The following is a 13,630-nucleotide window of genomic DNA, read 5'->3' on the forward strand; positions in this document are numbered from 1 at the left end:
GCAGTCGGGCAGGAGTGGGCAGCCCCGATTTTTTAAAAGAAGTTCTTCAAAGAACAAGAAGGGGAAATTCTATTTTGGGGGCCTCTCCTTTGTGGATTGAGGGGTGCTCCCCCTCAAATAGAACCCCTCTCTTTTCTTCTTGAACCGCCTTCTGCCTTAAACCCACTCCCCCTGTCCCCTCCCTAACCTGCCCAATCCCTTCTGCCCAAGACCCTGGACTTAGCTGTCTCCGGGATCCGGGGGCTTCAGCAGTCTCCAGGACCCAGGGGTCTTAGCTGTCTCTGGGACCTAGGGGTCTTAGCTCCCTCGGGGACCCAGGGGTCTTAGCTGCCTCTGGGAACCAGGGGTCTTGGCTGCCCCCGGGACCTAGGGGTCTTGGCTGCCCCCGGGACCTAGGGGTCTTGGCTGCCCCCGGGACCTAGGGGTCTTGGCTGCCCCCGGGACCTAGGGGTCTTGGCTGCCCCCGGGACCTAGGGGTCTTGGCTGCCCCCGGGACCTAGGGGTCTTGGCTGCCCCCGGGACCTAGGGGTCTTAGCTGCCTCCGAGACCCAGGGGTCTTAGCTGCCTCCAGGACCCAGGGGTCTAAGCTGCCTCCAGGACCCAGGGGTCTAAGCTGCCTCCAGGACCCAGGGGTCTAAGCTGCCTCCAGGATCCCGGGGTCTAAGCTGTCTCCAGGATTCATTAGGTCTTCTTTGGCTTCCTCTTTGCAGTCCCAGAGGTGCCCACTAATGTGTTCATGCCATTCAAATTGATCAGCAGCTCCCGAGGGCAGGGCTTGCCCTGCCCCAGTGGAGGGTGGAAGTCCCACACTGCCGCAGTTTATCCCACCCACAGCGCATTCTGGCTGTGCCGCTGGTCAACGTTGCAGCTACGGAGCTGGGTAGCTTAACGCCGACTTTGTTTCCAGGGAGGCGAGATGCCCGCCCCAAAATATTCTGGTGAGAGTGGCTGATCTTGTCCTCAGGCTGACTAATTCCAAAGGAACCTGTTGTCAGCACAAGGAGATTGCTGGTTCCTCCCATTCCGAGGGATAAAAATTTTCCCTCAAATCTGTTTCTGGTTTTACTGGAACAGGGCACATTTAGCAATCCCGCACAAGTTGCCAGACAAATACCTACCTCCCCACCAAAAGTCTTGCTGAATAGTCTAGCCATACGCCAGAACTCCAAGAGGATCTAATTCCCCAAAAACTTAGGTTCAACAGTACACTGGGACACTGGGAGTCTGTCTCCACATCATAGAGTACCAATTACCATGACCAGGGCAAGAACGGTCTTATGGCAATGACCAGCAGATGATGATGCTAAAGGTGGAATATGATTGAATCTCACAATTTCCGCCCATGAAATCAGCTAATTCAATTTATTGCTTTCCGCAACAAAGTAATTCATGTTTTGTTAGCAGTAAATACTTTCCATTTTCTAATGGGGGGGAAGGGGTGGCAGAATGGCCTGCCCGCAAGCAGCAGGTAGCCAACTCACTGAGTTAGTGGCCAGTTAATGTCTATTGTCGGAAGCCGACTGGGATTTTCTAATTAGTTTCCGGGTCGCTGGGATGTGTGCAGTCCTGCTGGAGTTAGATAAAGAGGACAGCACTCCAGGCGAGCACAGAGACCCTCGCTGGTGCCCCTGGCTGCCTGATGTATTTTTTTATTTTAAAAGTTTCAAAAAGTTGCAAACAGGGCTCCTCCATCTTGGGGCATCCTTGCACCTCACCTGCCCGATGCTGCTTCCCAGCTAGAGTCCCTTCTTCAGCGCTCAGGTGTCAAGAGACCACCGCCACCCCTGCATCTCCCCACCTACCCATTCCTAATTGGAAGGCAAGCCCACCCGCTGACCATTAATTGACCAATGCGGGGAAAATCACAAATGACTGATTGTTCCCCACACTGCGTGGACCTCTGGCCCCGATTTGAGCCTGACTACAGGACCTGAAAAGCCGACAGGGAATAATCCTGCCCTTCACATTTTACACACGGCCTTCCGAATTCAAGGGTATGGGTCTGGCTTGTCTGACAATGTCACATGTGCGGACTGTTCTGTGGATTTAGTCACTGGGGTGTTTTGCAGGACATTTCCACAGTCAGTAGTATAAGAAAATTACATACCATTAGTGTCGAATAGGTGTACGGGTAGTGATATGCCAAGTAGCAGACATCCTTCGAGTGCAGGAAAGTGATGGTAAATGTCAAGGTGTAGTATGATGTTTCCTTCTGGCCTCTTGTAACTGCACTATGTCTACAATAATGATTTCTGAGGGAACAGAATAATATCCAGCTTTATCTGTGCAAAGAATCCATTTGTTCTACTTTGTCAAACACACCAGTGTTTCCAATAAGTAATATCACAGGCAAAACGATGAATTCCATTTCACAGGGAATACATCATATCGATATTTGTGTTTCACATGCAGACTACACCTCATGTATATTTCAAATTATGTAAATTACACAGCTGTGCATTTCACACCGATGCAGATTTCACATCTATTTACAGTACACAGGCCTGTAGAGCAGCCACGTATGTGCTGTCGGGTAGAATACACAAAAGTGTATCTGCACTACGGCATGTTGTGAAACCGACTTCATTGAATTTTAGTGACAGGCTGGGCCCTCGGAAAATGGAAAAATGACCAGGAAAACTGTCAGATTGTCATGGAAATCCAACCATTCACTACAATCCCCCGCATAATAAAGCCACGGCATATTCCAGCCACGTGATTGATTCTTCATGCTCCCATCAAGTGGCCTTGCCATTCAGTTGCAGAAAGAATCACCCCCAAAACAGAGGCCCACCTCAGGACATTGATTGCAGTGCTTCACACATATCCCAAGAGAAAATATTTATAAAGCACACTTCACACACACATACACTCAAGCAAATATGCCCGTTTCACAGGTGCCTATGCAAAGGTGACTACATTGCACAGATGTGTGCATCAGATGCATATTTCACAAGCATGTACATTGCACCTGCATACATGTACATTGCACGTGCATGCATACATGTACATTGCACATGCATACATGTACATTGCACATGCATACATGCACCTTGCACATGCATACATGCACATTGCACATGCATACATGCACGTTGCACATGTATACATGTACATTGCACATGCATACATGTACATTGCACATGCATACATGCACATTGCACATGCATACATGCACGTTGCACATGTATACATGTACATTGCACATGCATACATGTACATTGCACATGCATACATGTACATTGCACATGCATACATGCACATTGCAAAGGCGTGCAGTTAGCACCGGAGAAAAATTAAAAGGTAAAATTTGCAAAAGCTTTTCTAAAAAGATGAAATACTGGAGAAAAAAAAAGTGTCAGCTGCAGGAAGATCATTTCAGACGTTGCGCTTTAAGCGATCACCACATGAAAACCCTGCAAGATCCGAGGCTATCAGATCCTCACAACTGATAACGTGCACAGAAAGTTAGCCTATACTCTTCAGAGTGGAGCCACTACTCCTGCCCGTCCATAGCCAGTGACAGTGTTAAAAATAATTAAATATTTCAAACCTCCTACAGAAGGTATTAAACCATAGCGGTACTGCACCATGGGTTTAAAATGGTTTCACTGGATGTAAAAAATATTTCATATCTAATGGGCCTGCACAGTCAAGACTGAGCAGATTAAGATCATTTAGAACATGCCATATGTATAAAACCTGGAACATCAGTTAAAATGAAAGAAGTGTGTTCCTGGAGGCGCGGTTTGCCAGTTTAGAGGAATTGTCAGAGAAGTTTGGGCTGTTGCGATCTGGCTCATTCAAGTACTTAAAAGTTCGCAATTTTGCGAAATTGATCTTCCCAACATTTCCCGTCATGCTGCCAGCCTCATTAATGGAGAGGGTTCTTTCACTTGCAGGGTCGGAGGAAGGGAGCACTTCCACTATCTATGGACGGATTATGTCGGAGGACTCAGTGTCGGTGGAGGGGGTTAAGGCCAAGTGGGAGGAGGAGTTGGGGCCGGTGTTGGATGATGAGGTGTGGAGTGAGGCCCTGGGGAGGGCGATCTCCACGTCCTCGAGTGCGAACCTTGGCTTAATACAACTTAAGGCCCACCTGACTAGATCCAGGATGCATCAGTTCTTTACAGGGGTGGAGGACAAGTGTGGGCGCTGTGCAGGGGGTCCGGCCAATCATGTGTATATGTTCCTGTCGTATCCCGGGCCTGTGGGTTTCTGGGGCTCCTTCTGTAGTACCATGTCGGGATTGCTGATAATTGAGTTGGAGCCCTGTCCCTTAGTGGCTGTATTTGGGTGTCAAACTTGTCAGAGCTGCATACAGGTACGGGACCGATGTCCTGGCCTTCGCCTCACTGCTGGCCTGGCGTTCGAGTGCTGATGGGGTGGAGGTCAGCTTCTCCACCCAGTGCCTCAGTGTGTCTGGGAGATCTGATGGCGTAGCAACACCTTGAGAAAGTCAAGTACGCTATGAGGGGAGCAATTGAGGGTCTTTATGGAAGATGGTAGTCGTTTATTGTGTATTTCAAAGAGCTGGTCACCATTAGTTGCTGGCACGGGTTGGGGGAGGGCAGAGGTTAGGTATTTGGGAAGGGTGGAGTTAGGTTATAGGGGATGGTAAGTGGGAGTGTACATGTAAAATGGAAAAAATTGAATAAAAATATTTTTTTGCATGAAATAAGTGTTACAACTTAAAATCCACCGCATCCGAATTCGTGGCTCGTGAAATTTCTGAGGCCATTTTACAGAGACAGACATAGCAATCCTAAATGAACCCGTCATTTTCCTTGCTCACACATTTCTGACTTCAACGCATTTTTATATTTCAGACTGAAAACTACAGAATGAATGTGGTCAGTTTTGACAGTGGTGTTAACCAATCTGAAATAAACTGGTTAGCGTCTCCGTGGCAGAATAACAGAACACTTGCCACACAGAAGGAGGTAATTTGGCCCATCATCTCTGTGCTAGCTAGGGCAGCACGGTGGTGCAGTGGTTAGCACTGCTGCCTCACGGCGCCGAGATCCCAGGTTCAATCCCGGCTCTGGGCCACTGTCCATGTGGAGTTTGCACATTCTCCCCGTGTTTGTGTGGGTTCCCCCCCCCCCCCCCCACACAACCCAAAGATGTGCAGTGTATGTGAATTGGCCACACTAAATTGCCCCTTAATCGGAAAAAAATAATTGGATACTCTAAATTTTTTTTTTTAAATCTCTGTGCTGGCTGCTTGATCTACTTTTTTTTTTAAAGTTTGAAAAAGTTGGAAAGAAGGCTCCTCCATTTTGGGGTATCCTCGCCCCCTCACCTACTTGCCATGGCATCGCCCCCCCCCCCCTCCCTCACCTTCAGCCCCCCCTTCTGACCACTAATTGACCAATTGGGTGGTGGGGGGGGGAAATCACATGTGACTGATTGTTTGCCCACACAGCACAGGCAGATCCCTCCCCACAGGAAGTCTCTTCTACCAGGAAAACAGTTCCAACTAGCAGCACGGTAGCATTGTGGATAGCACAATCGCTTCACAGCTCCAGGGTCCCAGGTTCGATTCCGGCTTGGGTCACTGTCTATGCGGAGTCTGCACATCCTCCCCGTGTGTGTGTGGGTTTCCTCCGGATGCTCCGGTTTCCTCCCACAGTCCAAAGATGCGCAAGTTAGGTGGATTGGACATGATAAATTGCCCTTAGTGTCCAAAATTGCCCTTAGTGTTGGGCGGGGTTACGGGGATAGGGTGGAGGTGTTGACCTTGGGTAGGGAGCTCTTTCCAGGAGCCAGTGCAGACTCGATGGACCGAATGGCCTCCTTCTGCACTGTAAATTCTATGATCTATGAACTTCTCCAATCTATCTACATAATTGAGATTGCTCATCCCTGGTGCCATTCTCGTGAATGTTTTCTGCACTCTCCCCAATGCTTTCACATCCAGTTGAGGCCGAACTAATGCTATATACAAGTCCAACATAACATCCTTGCTTTTGTCTGTATGTCCCTATTTATAAAGGCCAGGACGCTGAAGAAAATACCATGTGCACATTAAAGGGTTTGCCCACCAATCGGCCTGATTTCAAGGTTTGTGCGCAAGGAGGCCATTCGGTCCATCGAGTCTGCACTGGCCCTTGGAAAGAGCACCCTACCTAAGCCCACACCTCCACCCTCTCCCTGTAACCCAGTATCCTTGTTTTTGGATGTGGAGATGCCGGCGTTGGACTGGGGTGAGCACAGTAAGAAGTCTTACAACACCAGGTTAAAGTCCAACAGGTTTGTTTCAAACACGAGCTTGTTTTTGGACACCAAGGGCAATTTATCATGGCCAATCCACCTAACCTACACATCTTTGGACTGTGGGAGGAAACCGGAGCACCCGGAGGAAACCCACGCAGACACGGGGAGAACGTGCAGACTCCGCACAGACAGTGACCCAAGCCGGGAATCGAACCTGGGACCCTGGAGCTGGGAAGCAACAGTGCTAACCACTGTGCTACCGTGCCACCCAAGGTCCGAGAGGGTAAGTTGACTGAAGTTTATTTGAGGTTAAGGAAACGGCCGCTACGACAGCGTAGAACAGAACAGGCCCCGTTCAGGACTACGGCAATGCCGATCCCCATCCGGGCTGGTTTGAAGAGAGCAAGGTAACGAGCCTCAGCTGGGCGGGTCTCCGCCCACTAGCGGGAAAGCTCGTATTCTTTGGTTCCCACGGGGAGATCGATTAGTGTATTCCACTGGGCCTCTTAAGGGTTATTACACTCACCCCCTGCCATAATCTGTAGGATGTCTTTTTTTGATCAATATGTGCCATGGAATGGAACAAACAATGGCTGGACATTCAATATTACAACACAGCAACACTACATCCATATTGAAAGCTGCTAAGTGTACAACTCTTGGCAATTTTACTCCAAACTACCAATGTGTGAGCAGCTCCGGGCTTTATGCTTCATCTGCTGCTATTAGTACCAATTTGTATTTCCAGTGTTGGTTTAACACATTCCCACTGGGGAATTCAAACCACCCATTCAGTTTATTGGGGTGGAATGAATGAATTAAACTCACGCTGCATATTTCAAATTTCAAACTGGCAGAGCCATCCACTACTAGAAATCGCACACCAAATAGGTTCTGCTACAGCCCAAAGGCTTAATTTGATGTGTGTCAAATATTCTCTGCAAGCTGAAAATAAAATGAGTTCGCAGAGCCTAACTGTGGATGAAGAGGCAATTTTCTGTCATCTGAAAAAAATTCTCAAACATTGTAGCGTGAGGCCATTTATGCAACATTGTCCCTTACTTTATCACTAATCTTCACTGCAACGATGGAGTTTGAGGGGCGACCTGTTAGAGGTCTGCAAAATTATTAGGGGCATAGACAGAGTGGATAGTCAGAGGCTTTTCCCCAGGGTAGAGGGGTCAATTACAAGGGGGCATAGGTTTAAGGTGCGAGGGGCAAGGTTTAGAGAGATGTACGAGGCAAGTATTTTACACAGAGGGTAGTGGGTGCCTGGAACCCGCTGCCGGAGGAGGTGGTGGAAGCAGGGACAATAGTGACATTTAATGGGCATCTTGACAAATACATGAGTAGGATGGGAATGGAGGGATACGGACCCAGGATGTGGAGAAGATTTTAGTTTAGACGGGCAGCATGGTCGGCACGGGCTTGGAGGGCCGAAGGGCCTGTTTCTGTGCTGTACTTTTCTTTGTTCTTTGTTTGAATGGAAAAAATGGAAATGGATGCAATGGAAATGTTGGTGTGAAGAAAATTGTTTCTCTATTGCTATTAGCACCAGGCCCACAATCCACCGACCCTGCGCACCTTTGGGTTGTGCGGTGAGACCCATGCAGACACGGGGAGAATGTACAAACTCCACATGGATAGTGACCCAGGGCCGCGATCGAACCTGGGACCTCGGCGCTGTGAGGCAGCAGTGCTAACCACTGCAGCACCGTGCTGCCCATGAGGGAGGATTTTCTCAACGCTTGTCGCAAGGGAAGACCAGGGCTGAACAGATATCATGGAGGCGGGAATCAGGAGTTGGGACTTTTCCTGATATTGTGATTTCCCCCTCTTTCCCGGCCCAATTTTGCATCTCTTGTGGAGTGGATCACCCTCAAGTTGGGTCTAACACCAGAGGCAGGTCAGTGCCTCCATCCTCCGAGATATTGGGTGCAATTCCCCGACCCCCACGCCGGGTGGGAGAATCGCAGGAGTGCCGGGCGATTCCCGCCATGCCGCCCTGGCACCCGCACGCGATTCTCCCACCCCCCCCAAAACGGGGTGCCGCGTTTCATGACAGACCGCTCAGAGAATCGCCGCTCGCCGTTTATAGCAGGCGAGCGGGGATTCTCCGGCCCAAATGGGCCGAGCGGCCTGCCCAATCCGACGGGTTCACGCCGGCGCCAACCACACCTGGTCGCTGCCGGCGTGAACAGTGCGCGAACACTGCGTGTGCGGCCTGTGAGGAGGGAGGGAGGGTCGAGCACCAGGGGGACGCTCAGTAGGGGTCTGGCCCGCGATCAGTGCCCACCAATCGGTGGGCCGGCGTCTCTATAGGACGCACTCTTTTCCTTCCGCCGCCCCGCAAGATAAATCCTCCATGTCTTGCGGGGCGCCCGCGGGGGGGACGGCAACCGCGCATGCGCGGGTTTGGCGCTGGCCAACCTGCGCATGCGCGGGTCACGTAATTTACGCGGCGCCGGCCGCGTAATATACGCGCCGCTGCTTTCCTGTGGCGCCAAGGCCTGGCATGCGTAATTGACGCAGCGCCGCTCCTAGCCCCCTGGAGGTGGGAGAATAGGGGGCAAGGACCGGCCTCCGATGCCGGAGTGAAACACTCCGGTTTTCACTCTGGCATCGGCACTTAGTTTCCCGATGGGAGAATTTCGCCCATGGACTCAGTTCTTCTGATCAGTATAAAACTCCCTTCAGTCTCTCCGCCTTCACCTCTTTCACCCCACTCACCCCAATCGCTCATAACCCACTCACCCAGGATCCACTTTATAAAAGCAAGCCTTACACTAGCATTTAGAAGTCTTTAAAAATTGATAAATCAGAAAAATAAATAAACATCACGAGATAGGTACTTGAAAAAACATTTATCCTTGTTGGAAAAGTTAAATGTGTCACATTGTTCAAACAGCCAAACAGATGGCTGAACTCCTCTGAAGGCCGGGGGGGGGGGGGGGGGGGACGCAGAATGAATGAAAAATATGGGGTGAGTTTAAGTATTTAACTATTGATTTTATACACTGGATAATGTGTTCCAATGCATTTCACACTTTTCCACTTTTAAAATTCTGTGCTTTCACTTAACAGCTTTCCAGTTGTCAGAACTAACAACCTTTCAAACACATTATTTTAATGGTCACTTAGCTTTTCCAATTATAGTTCTGTCATCACTCATGTTAGTTAACACAGATTTAAGTTCGGCTACAATATTTTGTGATGAACTACAAAGGAGACAACACCATTTTTACTCACATTTTACACTGTGCCTGCCTTCAAACTATGGTTCACTACTCCAATGATCAGAAGAGCTTCCACAACACAGTTGCCTTACTGAAATTGCAGAAGTTCTGAAATGCCTACTTCCAAATGGCAACTTTTAAACAGAAGCTTGTGGGGTTCCTGACCCATCCTCTTACCCACTCCCATTAAAATAACTGGAGATGGAAATGGAGGCGGGATTTCTGTCCACTCTGCTCTGTGGCCATTTCCTTCCAATTCTTCCATCAACGTAGTACCAGAACTGGACTGCAAAACCTATTCCCAGTTTCCCAGAAGAAAAGGTCAGAAAGAAGAGGCAAAGACCTGGAGGACGAGGTCTTCACCACTTTAATATTATGCCAAGACTCCCATAGATTCCCGAAGCGAGGGAGCTTGGCCTTTCCCTAAACTGAGTGTCCAAGTTGATTGCCAGCATTTGGCCTCCCATCTTATTTCTTTGATCAAACGAAAGGGCATGGAAAACATGGCACCACAGCCTACCTGTAGACTCCTGCTGACTAACTGAGGTTGGGGTAGGGGAGCGGTTCCTTGGGAGCCCAGTGGGAAAGTCAATGTCTTGAGACAAGGAATCCTTTGAGAGCTATTACTCTCTCGCGCAATAGCTCAATCCCCATCCAGTCCTGTCAATCAAATACAGGCCTCACAAGCCTAGTAGCTACATTTTGCTTCCCTGCCAGCTCTATCACCATTCCACATTGCCTGTGGTTCGTCCCTATAGTAAGGGTCTCTACAGGTCCAGAAAATGGCCTGGGATGGGAAATCTTTGTGATCTTACAGCTGGACACGTGCAGAACACTGCAGTCCTAAGCTTCTGTCCAGGACTGGCGAAGTGGTGAGGCTAAATAATTCTGTCCCAGGATGATTATCAAGTACACTTGTTGTGCAATATTTTAATATGATCATTCTTCACACTCACATCTGATGAAAGCATTCAAAAAAAAATATTGATAGCGAAGCTTTGAGAGAACGAATCGTCAAAAGAATATTCTCAAGTGATGCACGACATCAGCCTTACCTACCTGAGCAACAGTAACACTGGTTGTCCTTATACTAGTGTGCTGAGCTGATTGACGGTCGAAACAACCTGCTCCACCAGCTGTGCCATCACAATTATGCCAGACTCACTTATCTCCACAGCAAACCAGATGATACACTGTTTGAAAGAGACAGCCGCAGTACAGGATTTAATGCTGCTGCTGAAGATGTATCGCTGTTAAGGCTGTAAATTGTAACTCCTGAGGCAAATGACTGGCAAGGTCATTCAGAGTTCAATTGCCATTTGAACTGCAACACAGCCTTACTTTTGTTCACCATTTTTAATAAGCCATTACTTAAGTCAAGTGAGGGGATGCAGCAATTTCATATTTCCTGTTCCTGGGAAGCTTCTCTGTTTTTCAAACTTTTGCCTTTCTTCCCCCTTATGTTTCCTCCTGAAATGCGACACACAAATTAAAAAGTAATATTTAAAGCATTTCAAATTGAAACGCATGTCTTATGTACCATGTTTATTATATTTTAACTAGATTTCGCAAAGTTTCCAGGTCAGTGTGTGCCTTGATATTTCCATTCTGCATATTGTCCTTCGTCAAATAAAACAGGTATCCATAGCCTGAAAACTCGGCATGCTACTGAAGGGATAGTACGTCTATTTCTTGTGGCACCAGTGCAGAGTATGAACCCTGATGAAATGGTGCATCATTGTGGCTTCTACTGGTCCCCCATCACCTGGGGTTCAATAGTTTCTCTTGGATCTCCTTGCTGTCCTCCTTTCTGATGGTAAGTCTATCAAGGGTTGGTTGGGTGAATGCAACTCATCTGTGGAAACATGAAGGACATTGTTCCATTCGTTATTCCGAACTATGCACGGACTGGAAATAACGAAGATCTACTGTAGACATCGGAGCGGAAGACAATGATTTATTCTGTTCCGGTTCGAAGATTAACGCACAAAGGACACTATGCAAGTTTAAGTATTTGCAAATAATTTAAAATAAGGAATTCTGAGAAAGCAATTAAAGATTGTACTGCAAGCAAGGCTTTCAAGCTATTATCATATAGGATGTTTGTTAAAAATGACACCATCTGGCACTTACAAGATTGTTTGAGCCTGAGGATGTGTTGTCTTCCTTGCTGAGTAGATTGATACTTTCAAATAATCCACTCATGACAATTAACTAGTTTTGTGGGGTCTTCGTAGCTTCCATGCTTGTGATGTGGCTGCTTATTGTACTCAGTTTTCATCTTTGACACATTGTGAGGATTCAGCAATGTGCTGTACACTGAGTCTGTGGAGGTTTTTTTTGCAGTGCTAGGTGGTCTACAGCTGCTCCTGGCTCGTGTTGGTTCATGTTTTGCACTGAAGAACGGTCTTGATAATTAATGAATTAATAGTTTGATTATTACAAAAAGTTCACCTTCAGCAAAACATAGCGTTCTTTTTGATTTGATGGTCTATTTTCCACCTTTATCATTAGCTTGTTATGGTCATTAATATAATTTAAGTACCACGTTCTCACGAACTGAGAAGTAAGTTTTTGACATAATACATCCAAGTATGCAACATTTGTCACTTAAAGAGCATTTGCAAAGTATATGACTTTTTATAAATCTAGTCTGCAAATAGATCCTAACATGGTTTAGAAGTGTGGTTTGTTTCATGAGTTCAATCCCTCTAAAATAATATTTTCTCCTCAGCAATCACCAAAGTGGTGACCAGTGCAGATGATTGCTGGACGGACCACCGGCTCATCTGCTCTTCGATGTCCATCAAACTCCATCAGAAGCAGCAGCAGAGGAAGAAACAGCTCCGAACACAGATCACGTTGAGCATCTTCAAGAGCCAAGCATGCTAGTGAACAGCCAACAGTGCCTTCGCCAAAATCCCCAAAGTGTCCAGTTTTAAAAATAAATTTAGAGTATTTTTCCAATTAAGGGGCAATTTATCGTGGCCAATCCACCAAGCCTGGCACATCTTTGGGTTGTGGGGGCGAATCCCAACATTGGGTTGTGGGGGAGAATGTGCAAACTCCACACAGACAGTTACCCAGAGCCAGGATCGAACCTGGGACCTCGGCGCCGTGAGGCAGCAGGGCTAACCCACTGCGCCACCGTGCTGCCCTCAAAGTGTCCATTCTAATAATAAAGGTAAGCACTGGGAAATGGGATTAGAATAGATAGGTGCTTGATGGCCAGTGCAGACAGGATGGGCCGAAGGGCCTCTTTCCATGCTGTAATCCTCTATGACTCGAATGGAGTGGAGGAAAACTTGAAAAAGCTGAAGACAGCTATCATCTCGAGCTGTGAAGAAACTATTAGCTACAAGGCCAGGAAACACCAAGACCGGTTCGATGAGAACAACCACACCATCCAAGACTTCATCGACAAGAAGAGGAAAGCTGTCCGCGACTGGCAAAATAACATAGCCAGCAAGGAAAAGTGGAAAGCTCATCAGTTAGCCAAGGCAGAGGTACAAAGAATAACTAGGGAAATCAAGAAGCAATGGTGGACTGCGAAAGCTAAAGAGCTGCAGCTTCTCACTGACAAGCGTGACACCTGGGCCTTCATCAGTGCCACCAAGGCAATATATGGGCCCAACACCCTAGGCCTCAAATTGATGCAGAGTAAGGACAGAACCCTCTTGAGAGGCAGAGAAAACATCAGCCTCCAATTGATAGAACACTACAAAAGAACTCCTAAACTGCGCTACAACCATAGGTGAGGATGTGTTTGAGGAAATCCCCCAAATTTCCCATCAAAGATAATCTTGCGCTCCCGCCAAACGTGGACGAAGCCGAAGCCGCCATTAAACACGTGAAGAATGAAAAAGCCACAGGAGTGGATGGGAACCCAGAGGAGATTTTCAAACTTGGAGGGGAAGAGATCACCCGTCATCCTGAATATCTGGGTCAGAGAAGATATTCCAATCAACCTCTGCGATGCTGTCATTATCACAATTTTCAAGAAAGAAGACAAAGCGGACTGTGGGAATTACTGAGGAATCTTCCTACTCTCCATTCCCGAGAAGATCCTCGCCTGAATCCTCACTAGCCACCTTCTCCCAGTCTCTGAAGAAATTCTTCTGGAAAGCCAGTGTGGCTTCGAACCAAACCGTGGAACAGCGGACATGATTGTCATT

The 13,630-nt window shown here is 47.8% G+C and overlaps 1 protein-coding gene across 1 annotated transcript in view; it reads right to left on the reverse strand.

Annotated features, from left to right (window-relative positions):
• The window catches only part of LOC119975190 (cytosolic carboxypeptidase 4), a 287,106-nt gene that overhangs the window by 158,737 nt on the left and 114,739 nt on the right, over positions 1-13,630 (reverse strand). The window contains exon 16 of the mRNA XM_038814795.1: positions 2,108-2,252. Within this exon, the coding sequence (XP_038670723.1) occupies positions 2,108-2,252 (145 nt within the window). The remainder of the gene's footprint in view (positions 1-2,107; positions 2,253-13,630) is intronic.

This window comes from Scyliorhinus canicula, chromosome 12 (genome assembly GCF_902713615.1).
Source record: "Scyliorhinus canicula chromosome 12, sScyCan1.1, whole genome shotgun sequence".
Classification (NCBI taxonomy): Eukaryota; Metazoa; Chordata; class Chondrichthyes; order Carcharhiniformes; family Scyliorhinidae; genus Scyliorhinus; species Scyliorhinus canicula.